Raw genomic sequence first — 25423 nt, 5'->3', positions numbered from 1 at the left:
ATGGCACTCTTGACTGATTCTTTTCCATCGCAGGCTATTCTGCTTATTTTCTCTATTCATTTCTGCAAAAAGATTATGTAGATGATGATATGTAAAAAACTCACTTTAGATTATTACTCGTTAGTTGTTTTTTTCTTTGGCTGATATATGGACATATTTGATACATTTGCACAAAATCCACCAGGGGCTGTTTTATATCCATTTATGTTTCTATAATACAGCCACAGGTCCAGAAATAAAAACACAAATCATCCCATCCTTTAATGTACAGGAAAGTACTATTTTTTTTTATTCCTTCATATTCAAACTTCACAAACAGAGTGAACTTACAATACCTCAGAGAGTGAAAATTACAAAAAAGGTGCTGGTAACATTTACAAAAAAATCATCCTTACTTTGCAACAATCAGTTATTCTTCCACTCTTTTTTTTTTTTAGTCTTTTGCATTAAGGCTTAATACTTCTGTATAAAGTATATGCAAGTCTTCACAGTTTTTCGAAAAAAGTCACAATATTATGTAACATAATGAAGCTTTTACGGCTATTTTCTGTTTAATAACAAATACACATCACTGGTAAATATACGTGAAAATACAGGGCTTACTGTAAAATGGCAAGTAATGATACTGTTTGCTGAAATATTTTTTTTTTTCTAAACACATTTGTAAGAAAGGTTACATGAGATACCACTGAAATAACTGAAGCAGAAGGAAAAGAAAAAGAAAAAAAAAAAGTAATAATAAACATACAAACAAGGGAGATCGCCTCCAAACTTTGGCACATCCCTTTAAATATTTTCACAAAATATATAAGGTTTATTTTTTTCTTTCAAATCATATGCATGGAAGTATAGCAAAACCGGCATAAAGTGAAATCATGCTGTGTAGTAAGGTGCTAAATTAGAGATATTACAAAGCCTGTCCGTTCCAGACAGGTAAGAATAAGGTGCATTTGTAAGACTGAAAAGCATGTAGGCCTTTTTTAGGTTTCAATAAACAAAACAAAAAATAAATTACAAATGCAACACAAACCAATAATAACATGACCAATAGTCTCGAGGCGACCTCATGAACTCATGCACTCCCACTGATTCAGAGAAATGTGTGACAGGCTTTTCCACAGACATGGTTAAATATCGCATGGTATGTTCGTATGCGCGTTTGGTGCTTCTTTTAAAACATGGAATATCGAGACACGATGACGTGATCGAAAACGAAACGGAACGAAGCGGAGCTTTTATTCCAGGGATTTGCTAAGCTGCACTAGTTTAGAAGTCAAAAGACACAAGCTCTCTCCCTAGAACCGACCCTCATGCATACTGCTAAAGTGACGCGAACAAGCTTGCTCAAACAACCAACATCACAAAAGCAATTTGGTTTTAGTGCAAACACAACTGGCTGGCTTCAGCTTCTTAAAAACAAGCTCACCGAGAAGATTACATGAAGGCACATACTTATGCTTCCTCTAACACGCGTCATATTGAGACGAACTCAGCAACACCACAAAGCAGTTTTAACAGGAAAGCCACTATTTTCCAGAAACCATCACTATATATTCACGATTGCTAGACGTCATTATCGATCGAAACCAGCTTCAATCACACACGTTCTCCCTTTATGGATAATATGAAGATTCAGGTCGCCAGAAAAGAACCGTTCCTGTTCGCAGGTTGAACCCGGACCATATGCCTTTTGATCTACGAGAAAACGAAGTCCCAGAAACATGGCAGCACGGACAAACTCATTTAGGAACGAGAAGCAATAAGCATGCGTGTGCGCGCTCGATTTAAGGCCTCCGACTCGCAGATCTCTCCAGGCCTGTATGAATATTCCCCTGTAAATATTTCATTAGTGTTGAAACACACACACACACACACACACACACACACACACACACACAACATGTCTTCATGTTTCTGGGACAGCCTGCCTTCTACACTTCTTCTTTTCCTTGTAAAAAAAAAAAGTTAGTCAAAATTATTGTTCAAAACGATCACAAGAGGAAACAGGAAGCATTTCATTTTATTTACTGTACCTAAAACTTGGACATGTTACACGGGTTTTCTTTAACTTTACAGCCTCAGCGTCATCACACATCCTCACTGCTGTTATCTCTATAAACAAATAATGCAAAACACACCTTTTTCCTTAAACAAAACAGCGTAATTTAAGAGCACAGAAAGCTTTTGTCGTTTTACACGGTTGGTTCACGTTTATGTTCGGTGTTCTATTGCTATTTATCGAAGAAGACCAAGAATAACTTTAGTGCAAAATTCTTTTCTGGTTTGAGAAGTGGTATTTGGGTTTAAGTCAATGCGGATTGCTACAGGGATCAACTGTGGTTTACTGTGTGTTTAGTGGTTTCTCTCAGTGGTTTCGTCTCATGCAATTGCTTTCTTCAACATTCTTACATTTTCTTGGAATTTCGTGGGGAGGGGAAAGGAAATAGATCTCTATGGTATTAGGGGGATTATAAAAAATAAAAAAAAATGCAAAAATGGGGTCAAATTCATCAGAGAGACAGTTGAGTGTAGACAACCCTGTGTATCTGAACAAACTGAGTGTGTTTGGCTGGAACAATCCTGTGCACCGTGCTGCGTTGTGTTCGTGAAAGCCCTATTCAAATCAAATCAGAATTTGACTTGGCTCGACTGACGTCGCACAAATAATGTCTCACAAATTTAAAAACAAAGTTATTCTAGTCCAGTGTTTGACATATAAAAATAAAATAAAATGGCCTTGTACGCACACACACACACACACACACACACGCACGCAAACCTTATTCTATATCTCTAAACAGCAGGTATCATAAAGCAAACTAATTTCTCATACAATAATAATAGTAATTGGACAAACACAAATGAAAAGGACAACCGCAGATTTTAATTTTAAGGTTGTTTGAATACTGTAAAATGTTTAATACCTTTACTACAACAGCTCCACATTTTGCTCAGTTTGAATGTTTCAATATAAACTTGTGAGAAAAAAAAAAAAAAGATAATGAAGTTTGTGAAAATAAATTATATGTGCTAGTGCAAGAATAAAACAAGGCTTAAGATATGGCTTCAAACAGTGAAAAATACCAAATCTTTTTGAAAACGTTGATTTGTAAATCAGCTAGGGTCTAATGTAGTCACCTAAACAGCACAAAACAGCACAAATCTAAATATGGCAGTAGATATAAGCTAGTAAAGTATCCCATGTCATGATACTACATTGTCTATTTGTCAAGGGGTAAAATCCTACCATGATATGAGCGTTTCCATCCAAATATTCACATTACACCTTCTTTTACATCGATTATATGATATCACAATATGGTACAAAGAAAAATTGGGAATTTGGTCCTTGAAGATAAAACGGCGGTACTAATGTCTCGTGTGTTTCCATAATATATTACTCATTTGATTTCATATCTAATTTAAAAAATTCACTGCTGGAAATTTCGCTTATAGAGCTGTTTTATAAAGGCCAATTTTTTGGTAAATTAACCTCTTAAACAAACTTATGTGCAAACACAACAAATGAAACGCTTGGTCCATGCTGACAAATAACGAGTGAATCTTAACATCCATTGCACGAAGCGGAGCAGCTGAAATAAGGAAGGAAGAAAAACAGGATGAAAATCAATTTATCTCGCATCAGTGCAATTGCTTTCATGTTAGATGTTTGTTTCATGTTGCTGAAGCTAAAGTTATTAGGAAATAATTAACTTTGACACATCAAAAATTGGGTAAAAACGATTTAAAGGAGTCTCCATGGAATCAAAAAAAGGGTGTTTTTCTGCCCATCAACAGTGTTATCAGAGCACACAATGAATATGATGCACATATTTCACAAGCATGACCAAATTTCAGGAATTTTTTCAGGAGTGTTTCTGTTATTGAAATTGACATATAATTCTTTGGTGTTAACAGAAACTTGGTCTATATATTTTTTTCAGACTTGTTAACAAAAAATTGGTTCAAATTCGACTTTAGGAGCTTTGGATGTTTAATTTGTTTGCTTTGTGTTGCTCAAGCAATAGCACATTTGGTACAATAAGAATGGTTAAAAACAAAGGTTAAAACATTCAAATAAAAGAATAAAGAAAACAAACAAACAAGTGAACTATGCCAAAATTATTATATCATGCAAAGATTCCCAAAAGCCTTTTTCAAATGAAATATTTTCTTATTGACATGCTGTATTTGAAAAAAAAAGAAGAAAAAAAAAAAGAGAGAAAATGAGTGGCCCCAAACATCCACCTTCAAACGAGCAGTTGTATTGCAACATTTCCATATTAATGTCCGAAAAACGGTCAAATTTCACTGATAACAGAATAACGTCTATAACCAGGGCTTTAAGCGCATTTTTTTGTGTTTGTCATGTTTTGTATTTCTTAAGCTAAGCAGTACATTAAATGAAGGTGAAAATCGCACTTTAGACATTTTAGAGGAGTGTTTAAGGGTGTTATGACGGTTCCTCAGTTCCTACATTAAACTCAGATCAAGATTACAGAAAAGAATGGTATTAGAAGGATCAGATATAAGTGCTTATCAAATGAGTAGTGTCTAAAGTCCAAGCAAGCATCCACTGTGGGTCAGTCGAAATTCATTTGGAAACAGACTAAATCGAACGGGCACCGAATCCAAACATTCAACATTCATGCAAAGATAATAATATTTGCTTTTCTACCGGACTGAAATCCTGTGGAAAAACCGTGTGAAGAAGATTCCGTGAAACGGGTCATTTTACGAGATATTATTACAGAGCTAAGTATATTATCTATCTGTTTGCTACACTAAACTATATGCACTAGTTGTGTATCAAAAAGGCATCTACCAAAGGAATACATGTAAATATGCCTACATTTGCTGTTTCTCATTACGGTACTTGTATAGAGATTACGTGTAAATCATAGTTGAAAGTGTAGCTGAAAGTAGTTTCTACCAAAAAACGTAAAAGCGCTTATTTAGTTTGACTAATTAGGTACTGTTAATGAATGCTGTGACACTGTTTTACTGCTCTATTCCGTACAAGTGTAGAGTTTTAATTGGACTACGTGTTTCTTAGTCCATTTTGTTCCTCTTAACATTTTAAGCGTGTATGTCTTTAAGAAATGTGTCACGGGAGGGATCACATGACAGGAAGCAGGAACTGCACTTGTGTAATGAGAAACAAACAGGGGGGCACAATAGATAACAATCACATTTCTGGAGTGAGGGGTTCCCGCTTGCGGACACACCTTTCCAGACACCACTTCGAGCTTTTGAATCATCACTGCTTTCGGACTGTATGGACGCTCACATTGGGACTGTTTTATGGTATGGTGCGATGGACTCTATGCTTTTAACAGCCTGAGTTTTCCTGGTTTTATAGTGTTGTTTTAAAGTCTCTTGTGAAGATTGTAAATACACCGTTCTTAACCTCAGTTTTGTCTCATTCTTTTAACACCCAATTCCTCACACAGTAAAATCTGACCCCATTTTAAATTTTGTAATCTCAACCTAATTGGCTGAACGTTACAGTGTCACATTCTCCTGTTTCCGTCCGCCCACAAAGCTGTATCACCTTCCACAAACAGTCTGTAGGAATTAATAGAGAAGTCAATCAAATTGTATCAACGTTTCAGAAAACTAATGCTGCCCAAAATGGCACTTGTTAAAGGAGTAAAGAAAATCCCCATCCCAGGTCACCAGTAACAGCAGGGTTGTCCATCATTCAGACTTTAAAGGTTCACTAAGTAATTATTATTTATTTTTTTCTTCCAAAATGTGTTTTGTGTTACTCTGATTCACTATGGTGAGCCTATTATAAGAGTTTATGTTTTAGGCCCGTCGGGATGGTTTGCATGGGAAATTGCGCGCATGCGTAATTCGCCTGTATGTGTTTTGTCGTATCCGTAAATAGAGGAAAGATGCTCCGGCTACTTTGACGCGTGTCTGGTGTGAGAGTGGCAGAGGTTAGTTTCACAACGAGCGAGAAAGTTTGACATGGAGTCACTAAATCTCCACAAAATACAAAATAACACCGAACAGAGGAGAGTCTGCTGGCAAAGAGAGAACGCGACAGAGCTCGTAATAAAACAAGAATCAACATAAATGGCGAGAAATTGGGGGTTTGAAATGGAGATTGCGTTTGTATTACTCAACAGGTGAGTAAGGTATTTTATTGAACAGATAAATTGCCATATGTATCTCTCTAACAGAGTTGATTGTAAAGCATTATCTATTGTGAAGGGTCATTTCATTATGGTTGTTTTAACGCTGACATGGAATTTATTCTCAAGGAAGTAGCGTGTCTATTAATGGGTAAAGCTACAGTAACGTCTTCTAGTCAGCTTGAGATCCTTTCCATCTAAACTGGTTAAATCTCTTAAGCCAATAGTGAATGTTTTATGAGCAGTAGGATAACTATATTCATCTGCAGTCACGCAGAGCCGAAGCACAACCAAAAGAATGTTCTTCCATAAAATGCATGCATTTTAGTTTTTAACCACTAGAGGGGCAAAAGTTACATAGTGTACCTTTTAATTAGGGATGTCTTATTAATGCCAATTCAATTTCTCCATCCAAAATTAAAAAATTTAATTAAGGTGGAACACTTTTAATTTAGGGAAGTAGAATTAAAATGGAATAAAAATCAAAGAAATTCATGGTTCTCCAAATAATTTTTTGGTTTACAAAAACATATGAGAAACATTAGAAACCTTTTATTTACTACATTAACGTCAATAATCACAAATTTGACGTCAATATTTCTCGTCATGAATTTTTTTTTGTGGACATATGGGGGAAGTTTAGAAATGCGTAAAAATGTATTCTTGACTTTGGTCCAACATCAGATTATATTCCACCTGTAATTGCTATAAAAATGTATTAGTTTTAGGAAATCTTCATTACGACTGTTATAGTCGGGTATTGTAGTTGCAGAACAAATAATTTGATTAAAAATGCTATAGTATTATACAAACACCTATTGTTACTGATGAACTGAGATCATAAATCTAATTTTTCTCCCCATTTTAACAGGTCAGACTGATTCCTTTCCGTGTGTACAGCGGTTGTGGAAGATGGAGAAAGCACAAAACACGTAGCGCACAGTTAATAAAAGCCCAGCACAAGCACCAGCATCTGTCCGGCCCTCACTACATTCCTTGCAGGCCCTTAAATACAATCCACTGAGTGGCCTTACTGAAAACTGTGGGTGTCGCTAAAGGCATTCAGACTATCCCGAAACCAAATCCCAACTAGGCTCACGATAGGAGATGATCTCCCAGGTTTCAGAGGCCAAGAAAACATGCAAATGACATGAGCACACTTGCGTTTTCCAGTAAAAAGTGGGAATCGTGCATGTCACGTGTTACAGTTGTGTAGTCAGCATTAATACTAAAAGTACGCCTTGTGTGATTAGTTAAGAAACTGCAGTATCTGTATCTGAAATTTCATATATATATATATATATACACACACACATATATATATATGATTTATTTAAAGATATTTTATGTTTGCTTGCTTCTCCTGTTAAAATCTGTACTGTACTTTGTCCTGTAAATATATGTATAATTTTCTATTGTTTCTGAAAAACAAACAAACGAACGAACAAACTCTGTCATCATAAATAGAGTAAATGCTTTGTCTTTGGATTTGAGCCTATGATACAAGCAGAAGAATATCATATAATCAATAGTGAATACCATTCAGAGCTGTTAACGCGGAAAGAGAAGTGTTAGAAAAGTGTGTTATCACAAGCATGCTTACATATTCAACCTCTGGCAAAAAAATAACAAATAAAATAAATTTGGTATTGAACGTATGATATGGTTGTCTACCGACTACAAAGATTAAAACGGTTCTCATTTACTCTGTTATATTCTTCAAAAAACAGTTCGCTTTGACTGTCTCTCTATACTCTAGTTTCAGTTTACAGACTAGTCTGTAAAATCTGGCAAAATCACAGAACAACAATGACCTCTTTTCACATAAACCATTGCAATATTGATTACGGTGTACACAATATTATGTTGATTATGTAGAACAACAACTGCTCAAAAGCATATAGCATTAACATCTTCGAAAGGAAAGATGTCATCTCAAGCAAATTCAGCATCTAAGAGAAGAGAGGAAGAAGAGGAAATAGAAAGGAAGAACGATCTTCTTTTTTTTCTTTTTTTTTTTGTTTACGTCGTTGTTGTTTGTTTGTTGCGTTCACATACATAAATGTCCAATACACTGCATATTGAAAACGCAGACTTTTTCAATAGGGCATTTAAAATACGCGACGTATAATCATAAACTTAGAAAGGCAGGTTTGGATAGAAAAATTGAATTTAAGTTAACTTTAACAGGGGAACTTTGGACACAATATAACACTGTATATTGTAGTAAAAAATAAGCTTCATTTTGGTGATTTCAGGGGTTAAAACACAATAAAACTCCCTTACTTATTAGTGGTCCTTGAATGTTACAAGTCAAAGTCTTTTTGTGACATTTCAGATCTATTTTGTGATTATTATTGCTGGTAATCCTCATACTTGCCTCACAGAGGGATCTGTCTGAAAATTGAGAAATATACGTGTGTGTGTGTTTCATTTTAGGCAGTGAATATTGTTTTGTTTTTACTGTATTATTATTACAGAATAAAAATAACAGTATTATTGTGAGCTTTATTAAGCTTGGAGCTGTAAAAAGAGGCACTTCATCATTTTTTTTTTTTTCTTCTACAAAGGAGAGGCATTGTAAAAATCCACATGTACAGTGTTAGGTGTTGTTTTGGTTACAGTACTATCTGTTGTAGATGCTGATGAACACATGGATACTCTTGTTTTGAATTATTTCGACCATCGTGTGGTAGAGAATATCACGTCTTTGTTTGTTAGAAGAAGGAAAAACTGCGAGATGAAAGATAGTTTGAATCTGACCGTTGAAAAAAATGGAGATGGGAAAAAAACGGGCTGAAGCATTAGATCGTCAAATCCACTTAGTATTATTACAGGATGCACAATATAGTTTGTATGTTACGGAAAAACTCTGAGCGTTCGACAATATTCACTCTGTCAAGCGAGCAAAACATCTTCTGCTCCTACATAAATATTGGTGATGTTTTCCAAGGTCTTTTCTGTGCCCACAAGCCTATACTCTAGGAATAGATATTATTTATAAATTAAGATTTTTTTTTTTGTATTTTTTTTTAAATGTACCTTTGTTAAAAAGCAAGGAGAAAAGAAGACTTACTGTAATAGCAAAGAGAACGCTGTATCTATACTGTACACTGAAGAAAATTCATATGTATTGTAAAATTACCATTTTAAGCAGGAACAAAAATAAAAGCTAACTCTACATTTATGAACTGTAAATATATACTGTAAGTAATGTAAAAAGTCTATCTGAACTAGCCATAGAAGTGATCGTCATAGTGCTTTTTAAGAGCCCACGAGAACGGTGTCCAGTCTAGATGCGATGGATCGACGACTATGCCGTTTGAGCATCTGAATTGTGTCGAAATATTTTCGTGCGGATTATTACACTTTCACAAACTACACAATTTTGGCTAAACAAAGTCTCTGTGAGATAAAACAAATTTTTTTTCGTTGTCGTCGTCGTTGCTTTTCGCTTTTTACATATGAACAAACACGGAGTAACAGTAATATCGGACATTAAAGCCTCGTAGCACTCCAACACAAGCGAGATGAGACGGCTTTAATATATGAAGCCTGCGACTGTTGCCTCCATGCATGGTTATTATGAGCCTATACCACGATGAGAAGAGAAATCAGCGATTTGCATGTAGCTATACGTATACGTCCTCCATAACCGTCACTAGACAATCGTCCAATACTGTATTGCGAGGTTGCTTTTCTGTCCCCTTCTGTTCTCTGCCCTTTCCACGTGTAAAATAAGCGCAAGGAATTGCAACAGCACCTTCACAAGCAATATTGCATTTGGTTGCTTGATTCAAACATGATTAAGGCTATCCTTAAAGACACAGCTGATGGCCAGTGTAAACCCCCTCCCACCCAACAGATGCTATTTGAACAATATAGCTTATCATTTGGAAGTGATATTGATTTATCTGCTCTCTAGTAGCACTCGTTAGGTGTTTCAATGGTGGAAATGTTCATGTTTAGGTTGGTATGCTCTGGTGTGTTCGAAATTCATACGGGGCGATATCAACAATTGAGAACCGAGAAAACTACAAATGGAGGAGACAGGACTCACCGCCACACATCTCCTTGATTATCCAAAGAAAGGCCAAATGCAACCAACAGAACATGTCTCTCGTTTGGCTACTCATCGCGGCGCGGCAAGCTTCGCACAAAACTCTCCACAAACACGTACGCTAGTCTAAGGCAACACCTCAGACCGATACAGAACAGCCCGCGGCCAAGCTTCGCAGCATAAAAAGCGGTGTTTGGTCTCACAGCACGATACAGAATATTCAACAGGCGCGTTGTCGTTCACCGGGACAGCGCTGGGTCAGGCCAGATCATATCGCTCAGAATAAAGCAAGGGCCTTAACAGCATCACGTTCCTCCTCGTGTTATTTATTGTAGGGAATATAGTAGGCTAATGATTGTTCTCGAGAAAGTTACCAAATGCACTCCTAAGTGTGTAAAACTACATGTTGTCACTGTTGCCGTACCTGTACTGCATATTGCAAAGGAAGCCCTACAGTTCAGGCGTCACAAATTGTACAGCACACACATAGAGACATACCAGAGGATTATACACACACACACAAACATGTTGCACACACATGCTCATACAAACACATACATAAATGTGCTTGATCCCTAGACAGCACTAAAAGCTTTGCACAACGACCCTCTCGTAGAAACTTACTTGTTCTAAAAGACATTTATCATATATTTAGGCACACACTACAATTTTTTTTAAAATGTGGTTTTGTGGTTTTATGGATTTTTTTTTTAATGTTTGTTTTGTTTTTTTTAAGTTTGGTATGAATGAGAAGAAAACCGAGCATTTGCTTCAATGAATTAACTGCATCGGGATGTGGGAAGGGATGGAAGTGGTGTAAGCAATACATCATTAGGATCTGACCAGGGATAAGCTCACAATGCTTTAAATATAAATAAAGAAGAGGAAGAAGAAGAAGAAGAAGAAGAAGAAGAAAAAAACCTTGCATAAACAGCACAAAGTAAATACAATAGCGAGTGATGATAACAAAGCCATGAAAAAATGTAATCATCTAATCAAAAAAAAAAAAAAAAAGGAACAAAGCTACTCAAACACAAGTGAACTATAGAACCAAATATTTGATAAAAAAAGAAAAAAAAAAGATTATCTCTAAAAACTAGAACATCTCTGGTAACAGTAGTGCACTTATTGGTTTAAGCAGTGCAACATATATGCAAGAAAACAATGCAGTCCTCTTATCAAGCTTTTAAGAAAAGATATTTCCTTTATAAACAATGAAAAAAAAGAGAAAAAAAAAAATCATAGAATTTAATTTCTTAAGTAAAACAATTCAATGTTTAAGCACAGGATTTTGAAGTAAATGTGCAAAGTAGCACTGTATTTCAAACCTACAACTTACGCGACCAAATTCCAAAATGGAAAAAAGTCGAAATAAACTGATTGATACATTTTGTCATCATTTTAACGACACTTCAAAGGTGTATCTACTCAGATAAGTGAGCAAAAATTGCCTGATTGCAGTTGCACGGCAAATGAGTCTTTTATATCCATAAAATACGTGTATAACAAAGCCAAATATGAACACAGAGCTTCCGAGTGACGTAACACCAAAAATACAACCTTCCGAACTCACTTCCGAAATACACACACAATGTCTAGATATCGGTAAAACTGGGAATGTTTCTTATTGTTTGGAGAGCTGTGGTATATTAAAGAAGAATGACCGTGTTTATTTTATTGTGGTTCAGTAGATGTTTCTATTTGATTTTTTTTTTTTCTGTTGCCTATATCCTTCCCCTTCTCTCTTGCATTTCCAATCAGGCAAAAAACAAGGACGGCTGTTTGAGCCACTAGGTGGGGCTTAAGGAACAGGAGTAGTGCATTTTAGTCACCCCACCGGCCCAAACAACTGAGTCACAGTAGTCGCCACTAACAGGAAATACATCATCTTTACGCATTTTAGGAGGTTATTTCTGTCCAGTTCACTTTTGATCTAATCTAGCCCATGGCTCCAAATAGCTTAACGTTTCCCATGTTCACTGAGAACTACTAATAATTAGAGAAATATCCACATAACGTTGGATTCTACAGCTGATAACAGTCTCAAAGTGAGCATGTGAGGAGCAGCAATTAACTTGGATTCTGGGCCTGTTTGCATACTTGAATCTGCCTTTTTTTTTCACTTCAAAAAAAAAAAAAAAACCAGAACCATGGAGCAAATGAAACACTTTATATCACATTTCGTTTTTGAAGCGGAAGAGGTCAACTAACAGTCGTCTTCTTTGTGGCAGTGTATGCGAAACGAATTGGAAATTATTAACGGCATTCAAAGTTTTTGCTCGAATACTGTCACCGATAAACTTTTTTTTCGCTTGTTTGTTTTGTAAACTTGACCTGAACCATTAAAAAAGTGTGGCGGGAGAAAAGAAAAATGTCATAATCGTAATAATCATTCATTCATCCATCAAGCCACTCGAAAATTCCCATTTTAGTACAGTTTGTAAAACTGGCTTGTACCTTGACAACATCAACATCATAATCCCTCAATGCCATAATAATAAATAAAAACCCAGTGTCAAATTGAACAACTCTCCTGTTCTTATCGCATGTAAAAAGGCAAACATGTGACCATCAATATTTTAGAATGAATCTAGAGCCAAATGTTTTTTTTGTTTTTTTTTCAAAGTTTTTTTTTTTTTAATAATCTATACCACAGTAAGCTTGGACGCTTATAGTGTCCAATACGGTCTACATGGGAAAAGATCTACAAGTTTAAAAAATTCACTGCAATGTTTATTTTTGTGCACACGCACGCTCACATGCACAAATACACATACGTACAAAATACCTCTACCATATATAAGTGTGTATAAGTAGTTTGTGCGTGTGAGTGCATGCATGGGTATGTGTATTTGTGTTTGTGTGTGTGTGCGAGCATGTGAATTTTTTTTTCTTGTGTGTTCTTTCGCAGGCCTTTCGGTAGTGTTCAACACATAAATCAGTATTTAAGGAAAGCATACATTTAGAGGCCAGTAGTATGGATCCAGCCAGTGGATCATTATCCAACTACACAGCCTTAAGGCCACCATCTTTTTTTATTCTTTAAGAATAGCAAGGACAAAAAAAAAGAAAAAGAAAAGAAAAAAAAAAGAAATTAAACGCTTCTTTTTTTTCTAGAAAACTTAATGTGCCAGTGTCTATACTCATTACTCTTCATGCCCCAATATAAGAAAAAAAAAAAAAAAAAAAAAAAAAATTCTAGTGCCGTTTTCTTTATCATTTAATTCTTTTTCATGTTTACGTAAGTTTGTACTTATCCGTCGGAGACATGCTTGCGCATGTGGTCATTGAAGTGCTCGATTTGGTCAAACTTGACAGGGCACACGGAGCACATGTAGGTGGTCCCCTCCTGGCAGCTTGCTTCCGCAGCCACGCCCACTCCGGTGCTCACGACTCCGCCCCCGGCTCCGCCCCCTCCCACCGGCATGGCCAGGGCCACCACTCCCGCTCCCGGCTCGGGAACGGCCATCGGGACTGGGATGGACACGGGGCCTCCGACGCTTCCTGCGGCACTGACCCCGGAGACCCCGGAGACGCCGGTCCCGGTGCTGTGCAGGGCCATGTGACGCTCCAGCAGGGTCTTGTGGGAGAACTTCTTCTTGCAGATGTAGCACTCGTAGGACTTCTCTCCGCGGTGCAAGCGCATGTGGACGTTGAGGGAGCTCTTCTGGGTGAAGCGTTTGTTGCAGATGCTGCACTGGTACGCTCGGACTCCTGTGTGTGTAACCATGTGTTTGATAAGATAATCCTTCAGCGAGAACGAACGCCAGCAGATGCTGCACTGGTGCGGCTTTTCACCTGCGAGAGCACAGAGCACAGACTCATTAGAAAGAACCATTCAACTACAGCACTCCGTTTATCATATCCCTCGTGAAAAATAAATATGCAAAAATGTATTTTAAATTAAGTACACTGTACACATTTACCTACTTAATATAAATACCCTGCAATAGTACTAAATTGATACTTAAAGTCTGCTAAATTGGAACAACTCCGGAAATAGTGCTGAGGTCCAACTAAATATATATACATATTATATTTGATTGTGCTAAAATACACTTTAAACATCTCGCATTTAAAGACTGATATTATACAGAGATCATACTATCCTTACTAATTTTAGGCTCAATATTATGTGCATTGTGCAATAAAGAAGCACTCCAAATAAAGCTTTATTATAAGATTTATATCAGCAAGTCTCAAGTGATATGTCAGTAAATATGGTAATGGATTTGTAGTATACTTATTATGAAATAAATGTATTTTAAATCACACATTTCATTAGGGATCACACATTTCATTTTACTATTTTGAAAATGTTATCCCAGATCCAGGCAGCAAAGCTTTGCAGGTTCTTCTTCTTCTTTTTGTCACTGTACGGTGAAAAGTTACCGTATTTTGCACGCAGGTGATATCAATGAAGACATGTAATAAGTATGAAATAGATGCTTAGCAATATGCACTGTGTGTTATATTCATGAAAGCTCTGAAATTACATGTACCTCTTATTTGTTAAGAACAAATATGTCTGCATTTAGATTTTTAATAACACCTCTCAAACTTTTCACGCAAAATTTGACATGAAATTCTCTGTGCATATATTAGAAATGGCAAAATAACAGTTTAATTATTGATAAAGAAAGTACAAATTAAAAAATATGATTGTTCCTGTCATTCTTGCTTTTAAAAACATCTGTAACTTTTGCTGACAAGTTGAACTTCGCAAGCAGGTTACTAATATTGCTAAATTTATTAATCCTAATTATGGAATTAATTAGCGCCGTGGTTGCTTAGCAACAGTAATGTACAATTTTGAAATCTGAAAGCCCAGCACAGCCAACATGTTTAAGCTACATAAAAATTTCATTTTCATCCTCAACATTTTTTGCACCAGTGATGTCTACGGAACCAATCTAAAGTTGCATAAAGCGTTTAGGAAACACTTAACTTAAAACCTTTATTAATTTTCCCTTGTAATGCACCTTATAATACTTATCTATTCACTTAACACACCTTTAGAAAGTGAAATGCATTAAAACACAAGACAAACCAAACAACCAATTTCAGATGTAACAAGGAATCTGCAAAATAAATATTACAATGCATTTTAACTTTGATTACAATTATTATTATTATTATGAAAACCTTTATAATGCATTATACTTGAAGGCTTTAAGTAAAGTGTTACAGTCTAGGTGCGGTGTTACCTCATGTAATTTGCCCTACCAAAAAATATATATATTACAATGAATATTGATTTGATGATGGTATTGATGATGAAAATCTGAAAACTTGTTTATCATAGAAGAGTATTTAAGTCATTGTGTATGACCTGCATTTTAATAGTATAATTTAATGAATAGACACTGACTCAAAATGTTTTCATTTAAATTAGATTGAACTGGAAAAAGTGGAAGTTTGGACATTTTTCATGGTCATTATTACCATCAGAAATCACATTAAGTTTGTAGGGCAGCAATTTCTACATGGTATTTCAATGAAGATTGAACATTTGAGAAATACTGTTATTATTAGCATTAATAGCCTAATTAATTAGAAATAACTGCAACTGTGTGTTGTAATTTTACTATGTATGTTGGTCTGCCGGAACAAACTGGCGTAGATCTGTGCCATAAATTTACAGAACAGTCATTAACATTATAAAACAAGAAAAGTGATTTTTAAAAATATGGTAGAAAAAATAAAGAACTATGGCAGAACAGTGCGATAAAAGTAAATGTATATTGCTGTTCCTTTCTGAAATGAAAAATCAGTTTCAGTAAATGATGGTGTCAATTACAGTAAAAAAAATATTGGAAACTCTTATCATTTCCATTGAAAGGCCATACACATTATCATTTATTTACATATTTATGTTCTTGGCAGCCACAATCGTGTAGCTCACAGGCAATTACATCTGGAGTTATTGTAAAATATCTTTTGTGCTATACTATTTGATAAAAGCTCATCTGATTATGGCATGCATAAGGGATCAAAGTCTGATTTTTATTTTTTTTATAAACATATAAGATTACACAGACTACATTTTGTCCTGAAGACAGATCATTATTGCATAGTAATCTACTTCGGGAGTTCACAGTGTCAAATTTAATTATCTTACTTTACTCAACATTGCCATACTGAATGCACTTTTGAGGGCTGGGTACTTTACTGTGTGAGACCAGACAAAGGTTCAGAATAATAGTTTGCAATACCTATTTGCAAAACAATAGTTATTCTGGCTTTCCGTGTTTTCACTGTTATACGGTAGGGGGCGCTGTTACGCATCTTCTGACATACTACAGCCCCTCCGGATCCAAAAACAAGCGAAGAATAAGATCTGCGTAAACCAGGGCTGCATCCCAATTCCCTACTGTATAGCAAGCGAAAAACAGTATGTGACAAAAGAAGTATGTCCAAAATCACAGTACTCATGAAAGAGTAGGCAAAAAGTACCCGGATGATCTACTACTTCTGGCGAGATTCTGAAGTGTGCATATGATGGACACTTTACTATCCCATGAACACATAGCGAATGTAGAACGTCAGATTTGACCCCACCCATTCTCAAACGCTGCCGGGGAAAGAGTTAAGGATGTACTTGATGTTTTCAATGTACTTGAAAGTTGGTTTGAAAAAAAAAAAGCACCTTCCCAAAATGTCAATTATTCTGTGGCATGTCAAAACATAGGCGCAGACTTTTTCCTGGGAAAAGATCACACCTATATATATATATATATATATATACAATGAGAAAACTGCAACTAGCATGCATTTGGCAAATAGCGTGAGTATATTCTGTGTAAAGCTTAGACTTTGCCTAAGGGAAAACAGCTATTAAAGGATGCATCTCATGGAGTCTTAGATTGACCTGGTAATTCTCGACCATTGTCGACCAATGAGCCCCGAGTTCATTAAGTAAAAACTTTAATTATTGACTATGGTAGTTATCATAATATCTTAAGTATACACAAGAAAGGCATTTTGACACACATGAGAATAAAATCAGTTTGGTCTCATGGCTTGTCCTGCCTCAAGAGGGGACAGAACAGGATAAAGTATTTGCTTAATAACTGTTAACTATCAACGTAAATTAAAGTTAATAGGCTGCTGATGTGTGATAATCACAGTCCTCTTTTGCTCTTAGGTTTAAGTGGCTAGTCACTCACACGACCACTTGCACTGTTTGCATTTTATAACAGCACAAATCTGACTTGCGGTTTCCAAAGTGAGGGGGAAGGAACTCAACACATTTGTTATGCCTTGCTACCTTAAGCTATGCACTGACTGAACTCCATTTCTGGCAAAGGCTTGAAAAATACACAGCCTCACTTCTTTTCATAAATGATGCATATTCTGGTTCTATTGAGCTGTGTCTGAAAGCCCATTAACTGGAGAATCATATAAATATTTTGAGGTCCTAATGATTGCTGGTCAAACTGCTGAAATAAACTTATACCATAATACCTAATCCACAGAGAACAGCCAGCAAGGATGATTCACAGAGAAGTTAATAATTGCTACCAATTATCCATTTAGAATCAAAAGCTTACCTTAATTATTTCAGACTAGCTTTTCTGTAAAAGCAATTTAGATATAATTGGATAAAACGTAACTACATACATACATACTGTACATAATACAGAGATGAAGGCCACGGGTACTCACCAGTGTGCACAAACATGTGCTTGACGAAGTTTTGTTTGGCAGTAAAGGTCTTACAACAAAGAGTGCATGCGTAGGGCTTCTTTTCCCCATGCTGCCCCCCCGCCGCACCACCTTGCTGTTGACCTCCCCCGGGTGGCACCGTCAGTCCACTGGTGTACGGAGGCATGCTGGGAGAGGGCACTGCCACAAACTGGGGCTGCTGATTCCCAATGGACTGGGGCAGACTGAAGAGGAAAGGCTTGTTGTCGCTGGCTGACTGGGTTGCAAAGAGTGTAGGCAAGTAAGTGTTGCCTGCCGTTCCCATTACCTGGGAGTTGCTGGTCAAGGTGAGGGGCATGCGCAGGTTGCTGGTAAGTGGCTCACCTGGCCGCAGGTATGGCCCACCTGGCATCGACTGGGAGGACGCTAGGTTTGCTTGAGGCGGCTGCTGGATTCCAAGCTCACCGCTCTCTTGAGAAGGACCGTTTCCACTACCATCTTCAACCGCTTCTTGGGTCTGCTCGGGAGATGAATCGTTGACCTCGATCTGCACAGGGGTTCCCCGCTCACCTTGCTGGACTTTATTCTGACAATTGTCTCGACCGAACCCGGACAAGAAAGGCTGTTCGACGGAATCCGTTTCCGTGCCAATGGAAGAGCTGACGCCGGAGTCAAAGCTCTCGCCTTTGGGCTCGCTCTCGATGCACTCCAGCTGCTCGCTGTCCTCACGACAGTCCACAAGCCCGTAGCAATTGTACTCGTCCCCTTGTTCCTGCTTGATGTGAATATCCCCAGTGTGGAGCCTCACGGGACGAGGCTGTTTGCGGCAGTGCGTAGTCTCCGACGTGACCAGGAAGCGCTCCATTTGTTGCGAGCGCTCGTGGATGCGTGTGATCCAGGCAGGGTCCTGCCCTCCCTCCTTCTGCTGTAGTTGAAGGGGCGAGTCGTAGCTGGCCGTCACCGCAGCACCGGCATAGTGGGAGTGATTTCCACGGGTACCATTTTGCAGGCCCAACCCAGAACATCTGGAGTAAAGCGAGGAATAAACGCTGTCATGGCTCTGGTGAGATGTTTGCATGTAGCCTGATTCGGCATCACTACTGGGACCGGACGTGCCAGACTCAGGGGTTCCCCGTGGTGTCTCCTGCCCCGAGTCCCCTGGGACGACGGAAAAGCTGCCAGATCCACCAATGCCAACATTCTGTGAAACAATGCGGGTGCACTCGTCGATAACGGTCTTGATCTGAAGTATGCTGGCAGCTGTGAGGATCTGCAGGGCCTCGGACTGGGAGACCCGCAGCACACCGCTGTACATGAAGTCGATCAGTTTCTGGACGGACTGTACAGAAACCACAGAGGGGATCTCGATGTCACTGTAGCCCAGGAGCAGCTTGTCCTGAAAGAAGGGGCTGCCTGCAGCCAGCACACAACGGTGAGCTCGCAGCATGCTACCATGGATCCGAACAGTCACGTCACAGAAGTGCCCGCGGTTTCGCTGCTCATTGAGGGTCTCAAGTACAGAATTGCTAAAGTTGTGGAGATTAATGTGGTGAATGCGTTCGGTCATCCCCTTGCACCTGATGTCACCTGTGTGGCAGACACAAACACAAACAGAAACCAGATCAATCACATATCCAGCAATATTATGTTGAACAATGACACTATTTTCTTTTAGAGATGTTGTACAGCCGAAATTAACTCTGTATTTAAAAAAGGGCTATATAGATAAAGGTAACTTGACATGATTTTCTGAAAAATATTTACTGTCAGCTACACTTACAATGTCAGCTACTGTAAGCTAAGTGTATGAATTTCACTGTAAAAAAAAACAACAAAAAAGAGTGAAATCTGCAAATGATGCTAGAGCATTCTAGCAACTTTTGCAGCTATTTTTGACTTAATCAATTGGTGCTAAGGTCATTTTTGTTGATGCACAATATGTGGGTATGTTCAAAATGTTGATGTACAATATGTGGGTATGTTCAAAATGGATTCTTACAGTATTTGTACAAAATCATATACTTAAAACTAAAAATCACATCAAATACTAAAAACTTTTCCTGCATCAATGATGTTTGCAACCTGAAGGATCTTCTTCAAAAAGTTAAGATTGAGGTGGAGAATCTATTTAATATAATGATTTAAGAAAACACAAAATAATAGAAATGCTAGATTTATGATGATATAACATATAACAGAAGGAGTGTCTCTGGAATTTTCCACACACGCTATTTTCAAAAATCATAAAGACAAAGCTTAGACTGTGAAATGCACAGATAGAGATTGCCTTTGCTTTAGGGCTGTAATTTAATTGCCTTAATAATGTCCAATAAATAAACCATTGATAACCACAGACATGCGCTTCAATCTTTCATAATCCTAGGGAATGTGTATGGCCTGTAACTGCTTTTGTTCATTGACATATTTCCTGTAGAATGTGTATTCATTTTCTGTCTCTACCATATGGACAAAATGGTCATGGGATGTTGTTTGTAAGAATGTAGCAAACAGCAGAGAGTATCACAGTGTCTCTGTTATTTTAGAACAATGTCCTGTTGATGTGCTGTGAAACTTTTCAGACATTCTAAGCATTTATATTATATTAATTATATTATACATTACACATACACTACTGTACACCCCGGTACTATACACTGCAGCAACAGTAAGAGAAGTGTGGTAGTATATTTACATGTGATTATTTAAATGTAGGCTTGCAATATATATATACACATTAATGTTGAAACAGGCTGGAGCGAAACTCTGCCGGAAAATGGCACTCAAGGATCAGGATTGAAACCTCCGCCATCCATCCACACATATGGATTTATAATGCAAAATGATCAAGGTTAAGTAATTGGACACCACTTGCAAATGTAATGGGGTCATCTGACAAATAAAGTGAGGTCATGTGATTATCAAGCAGCATAACATTTATTGAGGAATAATACCTACTGTTTCACTTGAACTCAGTAGTTAAATATACAGTGTATTCAATAAGTAGTAAGCTAGTATTCCATTCCAAACATTCCTGCAAACACTCCACCGAGTATAATATCCCACAATGCAAATCTCTTTAAAGCTTTACTTATTTGCATGGATGCAGCATGAGACTAACTATTGGAAACAATGTGTCAATTTAGCTTAATACCTGCATCCTGCAATGTGGCATATATACTCCGGCTATACATTTCATTAAACGGCATTTTTCTAATTGTTTGCTTAAATTATGCATGCAGTTTCATAAGTAATACTAATATAGTGCATGGAATTGATGCATGGAATATTATTCCATGGAATATTTGTAATTTTAGTATTGTCACACAGCGAAACTATTTAAATGAAGGCAAATAAAAACAAATAGTGACTATTTACTGCATCTACATACTATCCCTCGGCTTACATACATAATATACATTGTAGCCTTAAATGTTAATGTTGAAATCCAAGTTCATGTTATTTTTCAAGAATTATATTTAAGTAAAAAAAAAGTATCAAAAATACCATAATCCAACGCTGAAAACAAAATATCATGATATCCTAAAGACAGAAAATGAAATGCAATTTTTAACCCTTTAGCCCCGTTCACACCAAGAACGATAATCAATGTTTTTATCGTTCATCAGCTTAAAAAAAATTGTTATGATATAATTTCTCTGTGCTGTATTTTTTATAGCTGTGTTGTGGACTCTGCTATTCTTTTATAGAACGAATTTTAGATCTATATCGTTATCTTTATAGTTATCGGCCTTTGTGTGAACGGGCCTTTAGCCTGTAAAACACTATAATTCTACAATACCTAGAACTCATTTCTAAATGTATAATTTATCCATCTAGATCAGGGCACCACACATTAGACGTAAAGCTACACGTGATGATATTAAACTATAAGCATTTATCCTTTAGCCCAGGAGTTTTCAAACCCGGAAACAGATCAAAGTTAGTCATCTTGAAGGACCTCTCAATTCTCTAATTGCACCGTGAGAAGGCGAGTAACGAGTGGAATAATGAGGTCTTTTCCCTCTTAGCAAAAAATCTCTTGAAGTCAAGAAGTTCCAGATGCCAAAAGATTAGTCAATATAGGACAAAACAACAAAGCCGAGACGCCAGCAGATCATCTCACTATCCTGTAAAAAAAATATATACCATTTATTACCCAATAAGCAAGCATCTGGGTTCTTTCCCAGGGTTTATCCCATCCCATTTGTTTACTTACTTCTGCTTAAATTGTATACTAAAGTAATAAACTATCTATTAAAAAGAGAAAATGTAATCCCACTGATCAGGAAAGTGTACGTTACGTGTTTGACTAAGGACTGATGAATGTTTTCTCCACTGTGTACTATCAGTACAGCATACAGTATGTGTGACCTTCAAGATTTTCCATAGCAGAGTCACGTAAGCCTCAAAGTTTTCCTGGCGTCCATAAGATCCTTGAGCGCAGCTGATGACACGTTTAAGTGACGCTCGAGTGATCAAGAAAATTACAATATACAAATAAGCTTTCCTTCGATTCCTCCGTCCTCGTTTTCTTCCCTCGCATCCTATGAGGGGTGGAGCTGAGACGCGAGGAAAGGAAGCGAGGATGCACAAATAAGAAAAAATATGCACCCTATGGCCCATTCACCAACCTATACACTCACTTGCCATTCCCTGTGTGAATGGAGTGAATGGAAACAAGTGAGCGTTTCCATGAGTGTCATGGAAACTATGTATAAACCTTAATTAAACAATTTAATAACCAATTAAAAAGGAATAATATTACACTGTAGCCACATTGGATCAGCGGTTTGGAATATGGATGGATGGATGATTCTTCGAGACGTGGGAATTCATTCAGCGCGACCCTCACAGTGCATTATGGGTATTCTCTAGCCATTGATTTAACATCGGTTGCACACTCGTTATTGCGGTGCATTATGGGATTGAATGAGTGCACTCAATAATGTCCACTATGGTTTCAGACGCCACTACAAATGGCTGTTCCCTCAAATAGTGCCCTATTTAAGGGTGTAGGGAGCGATTTCGGATACATGCCTATGTCTCTGACACACACACACACACACACTACAGGTCTTGTAGTCTCTACTGAGCTGATGAGTTTAATCAGGTGTATTAGATTAGGGAGTCACACAAAATGTGCAGTGCAGGTTTGAAACCCCTGCTTTCGCCTAATAGCAACAATCTTGAGAAACACACTGAATAATCAATGTTGCTCTTCACAACGTAACAAGTGGCAATGCCAGGTCTTTTGAGTAAATCCTACCAAACAGCATTAAACTATCACAAATTAGCACACAGGAGACATTATTTCTGAAAAGTGGAGTGGCTGGAAAACAGTGACCTAAAAAAGCTTTTCTTTTCACAGACAGAGGGCAGTCTTGAGCTAGTGTGTGACCTGGCCAGCACTCGTCTGCACATGCAGCATGCGTTTCGCTTTTGCGTTACATTTGAAATCAAAAATTAAGTAAATCAAATCAATCAAGCTACGATGGGTCCATGGGATCGTTATTCACGCAGTGAATTATTTTCAGACTTCTCTGAAGCTTACATTCATGCTGGTCCGCATTTGCAAGCACACGTCTGTCTATACAAACACTTTTGGAGAGAACACAAAATGTCTACTTTCTATGAGGTGCTGCGCCCTTTTTCAAGCAGAAGGCTTTGAAACTCCTAAAAATGCCCAGAAGAGTTTAAACACTTTTAAATATCAGGCGTATTTGCTGTGGACAGTAGAGACACTAGTTCCCTTTGCAAAACGTCACCTTACAGAAACTCGCACACCGAAAGTTGAAAGCACACACTGTTTGCTCCTTTTCAAACGTGCATTCCTCTCTGAGCACTTCTCAGTTTTACACTGTCATTTCGGCTCTGTGTTATTGTTTGTATTATTATTCTTTATTACAGTTGTATTATGTATTTTGTGAAGTTTAAAGTGCATGAACGTGTGTGTGAGGGTTACATGTCAGAGACAGAGCTGAGTTATTTTAACCACACAGGAATGTATATGCAATGTATCATGTTTTCCACTGATGCATATGTTGATTGAATTATTCTCTATAAGGAATGAGGACTGTGTCGCATGATGTATACATCTATTTTGAACGTCATACACCGCCGGTCAAAAAGTCTGCTGGCTCTTATGCTCACCGAGGCTGCATTTATTTGATTTGAAACATTCTATTTGATTATATTTTAAAAAGTCATTTATTCCTGTGATCAAAGCTGAATTTTCAGCATCATTACTCCAGTCTTTAGTGTCACATGATCCTTCAGAAATCAGTCTAATATGATGATTTGCTGCCCAAGAAACGTTTATTATTATTATTATCAATGTTGAAAACAGTTATGTACAATTTTTCGATTCTTTTATGAATAGATAAATAAAAGAAATCAATACTTTTATTCAGCAAGGATGCATTAAATTGATAAAAAGTTACAGTAAAGACAGTTATAATGTTACATAAGATTCTATTTCAAATAAATGAAACAGAACTTTCTATTCATCAAAGAATCCTGGGGGCAAAAAAACACAGTTTTCAACATTGATAATAATAATGAATGTTTTTTGAGAATCAAACAAGCATTTTAGAAATGATTTCTGAAGCATCATGTGACACTGAAGACTGGAGTAATGATGCTGAAAATTCAGCTTTGATCACAGGAATAAATGACATTTTAAAATATATTAAAATAGAAAAGTTTTTTAATTTTTTAATTTTTAATCAAATAAATGCAGCTTTGGTGAGCATAAGAGACTTCTTTTAAAAACATTAAAGATCTTACCGATCCCAAACTTTTGAACGGCAGTGTACTTTAAACATGAACAACATGTTTGCTCCCATGATTCAATAACAACGGGGATAAAAGCGTAAATCCAAGTCTACACTCCCTTAGCTCATTACAACAGCAAACTTTAAAATAGCAGTGTTTACTATTCCCAAGAAAACACTGAAATGTCATTTCTCAACTCATATGGTTTCAAGAGCATTTAAATGTTCGTGTGGTGCAAAGACAGGTTAGCAGAACAGACCATTCACTCAGGATTCAAAGCAAACAACATGCAACCTTTGAGACTTAAAGGATGACACGGCAAGGAATTAGGCATCGTTTCTGAAGGTTATCGATGCAAGGTGTTCTTTTAGACAGAGACACCATGTACTTCTGTGTCTAGACATGTTTCTGTAAAACGTTAAACCTTTGTGTGTGTGTGTGTTGTTCAGGTGTTCACAACAGTACGTTATGGGGACAAAAAGCGGATTTATTTTTTTGCACTGCTATGAGGTTCCTAGGATGTTTGGGTTAGTTCATAACACAGGACATCGCTACATGATCGCTAATGAAAAAGAAGTGCGCTTAACTGTGGCCCTGTTCCAAATAGCACCCTAAATACTCGCATCGAGAGCGCATATCGACTTGCGAGCACCCCTCTGACACCTAAAATGACCCATGGGACGCCCTGTTGTCTAGTGGAATCCGCGATCACGCACACATGCCGGCCACTGTAAGGCCACAGTTGTGCATGTGAAATGTGCCATTTGGGACAGGACAGGACCTTTATTGAATGTGCACT

At 37.3% G+C, this 25423-nt stretch overlaps 1 protein-coding gene across 5 annotated transcripts in view; it reads right to left on the bottom strand.

Annotated features, from left to right (window-relative positions):
• Positions 1-259: 259 nt before the first annotated feature.
• zbtb20 (zinc finger and BTB domain containing 20) overlaps positions 260-25423 on the bottom strand; it is a 68387-nt gene continuing 43223 nt past the window's right edge. For all 5 annotated transcript variants that reach the window (XM_084413478.1, XM_084413481.1, XM_084413480.1 and 2 more), the window contains exons 3-4: positions 17872-19437; positions 260-14001 (exon numbers count right to left, since the gene is read on the bottom strand). In XM_084413478.1, the coding sequence (XP_084269604.1) occupies positions 13457-14001; positions 17872-19417 (2091 nt within the window). In that variant the 5' untranslated portion in view covers positions 19418-19437 and the 3' untranslated portion in view covers positions 260-13456. The remainder of the gene's footprint in view (positions 14002-17871; positions 19438-25423) is intronic.

Source organism: Rutilus rutilus, assembly GCF_951802725.1.
Source record: "Rutilus rutilus genome assembly, chromosome: 7".
NCBI lineage: Eukaryota > Metazoa > Chordata > Actinopteri > Cypriniformes > Leuciscidae > Rutilus > Rutilus rutilus.
The sequence above is the reverse complement of the archived record's forward strand: the minus strand, read 5'-3'. Positions and strand labels throughout refer to the sequence as shown.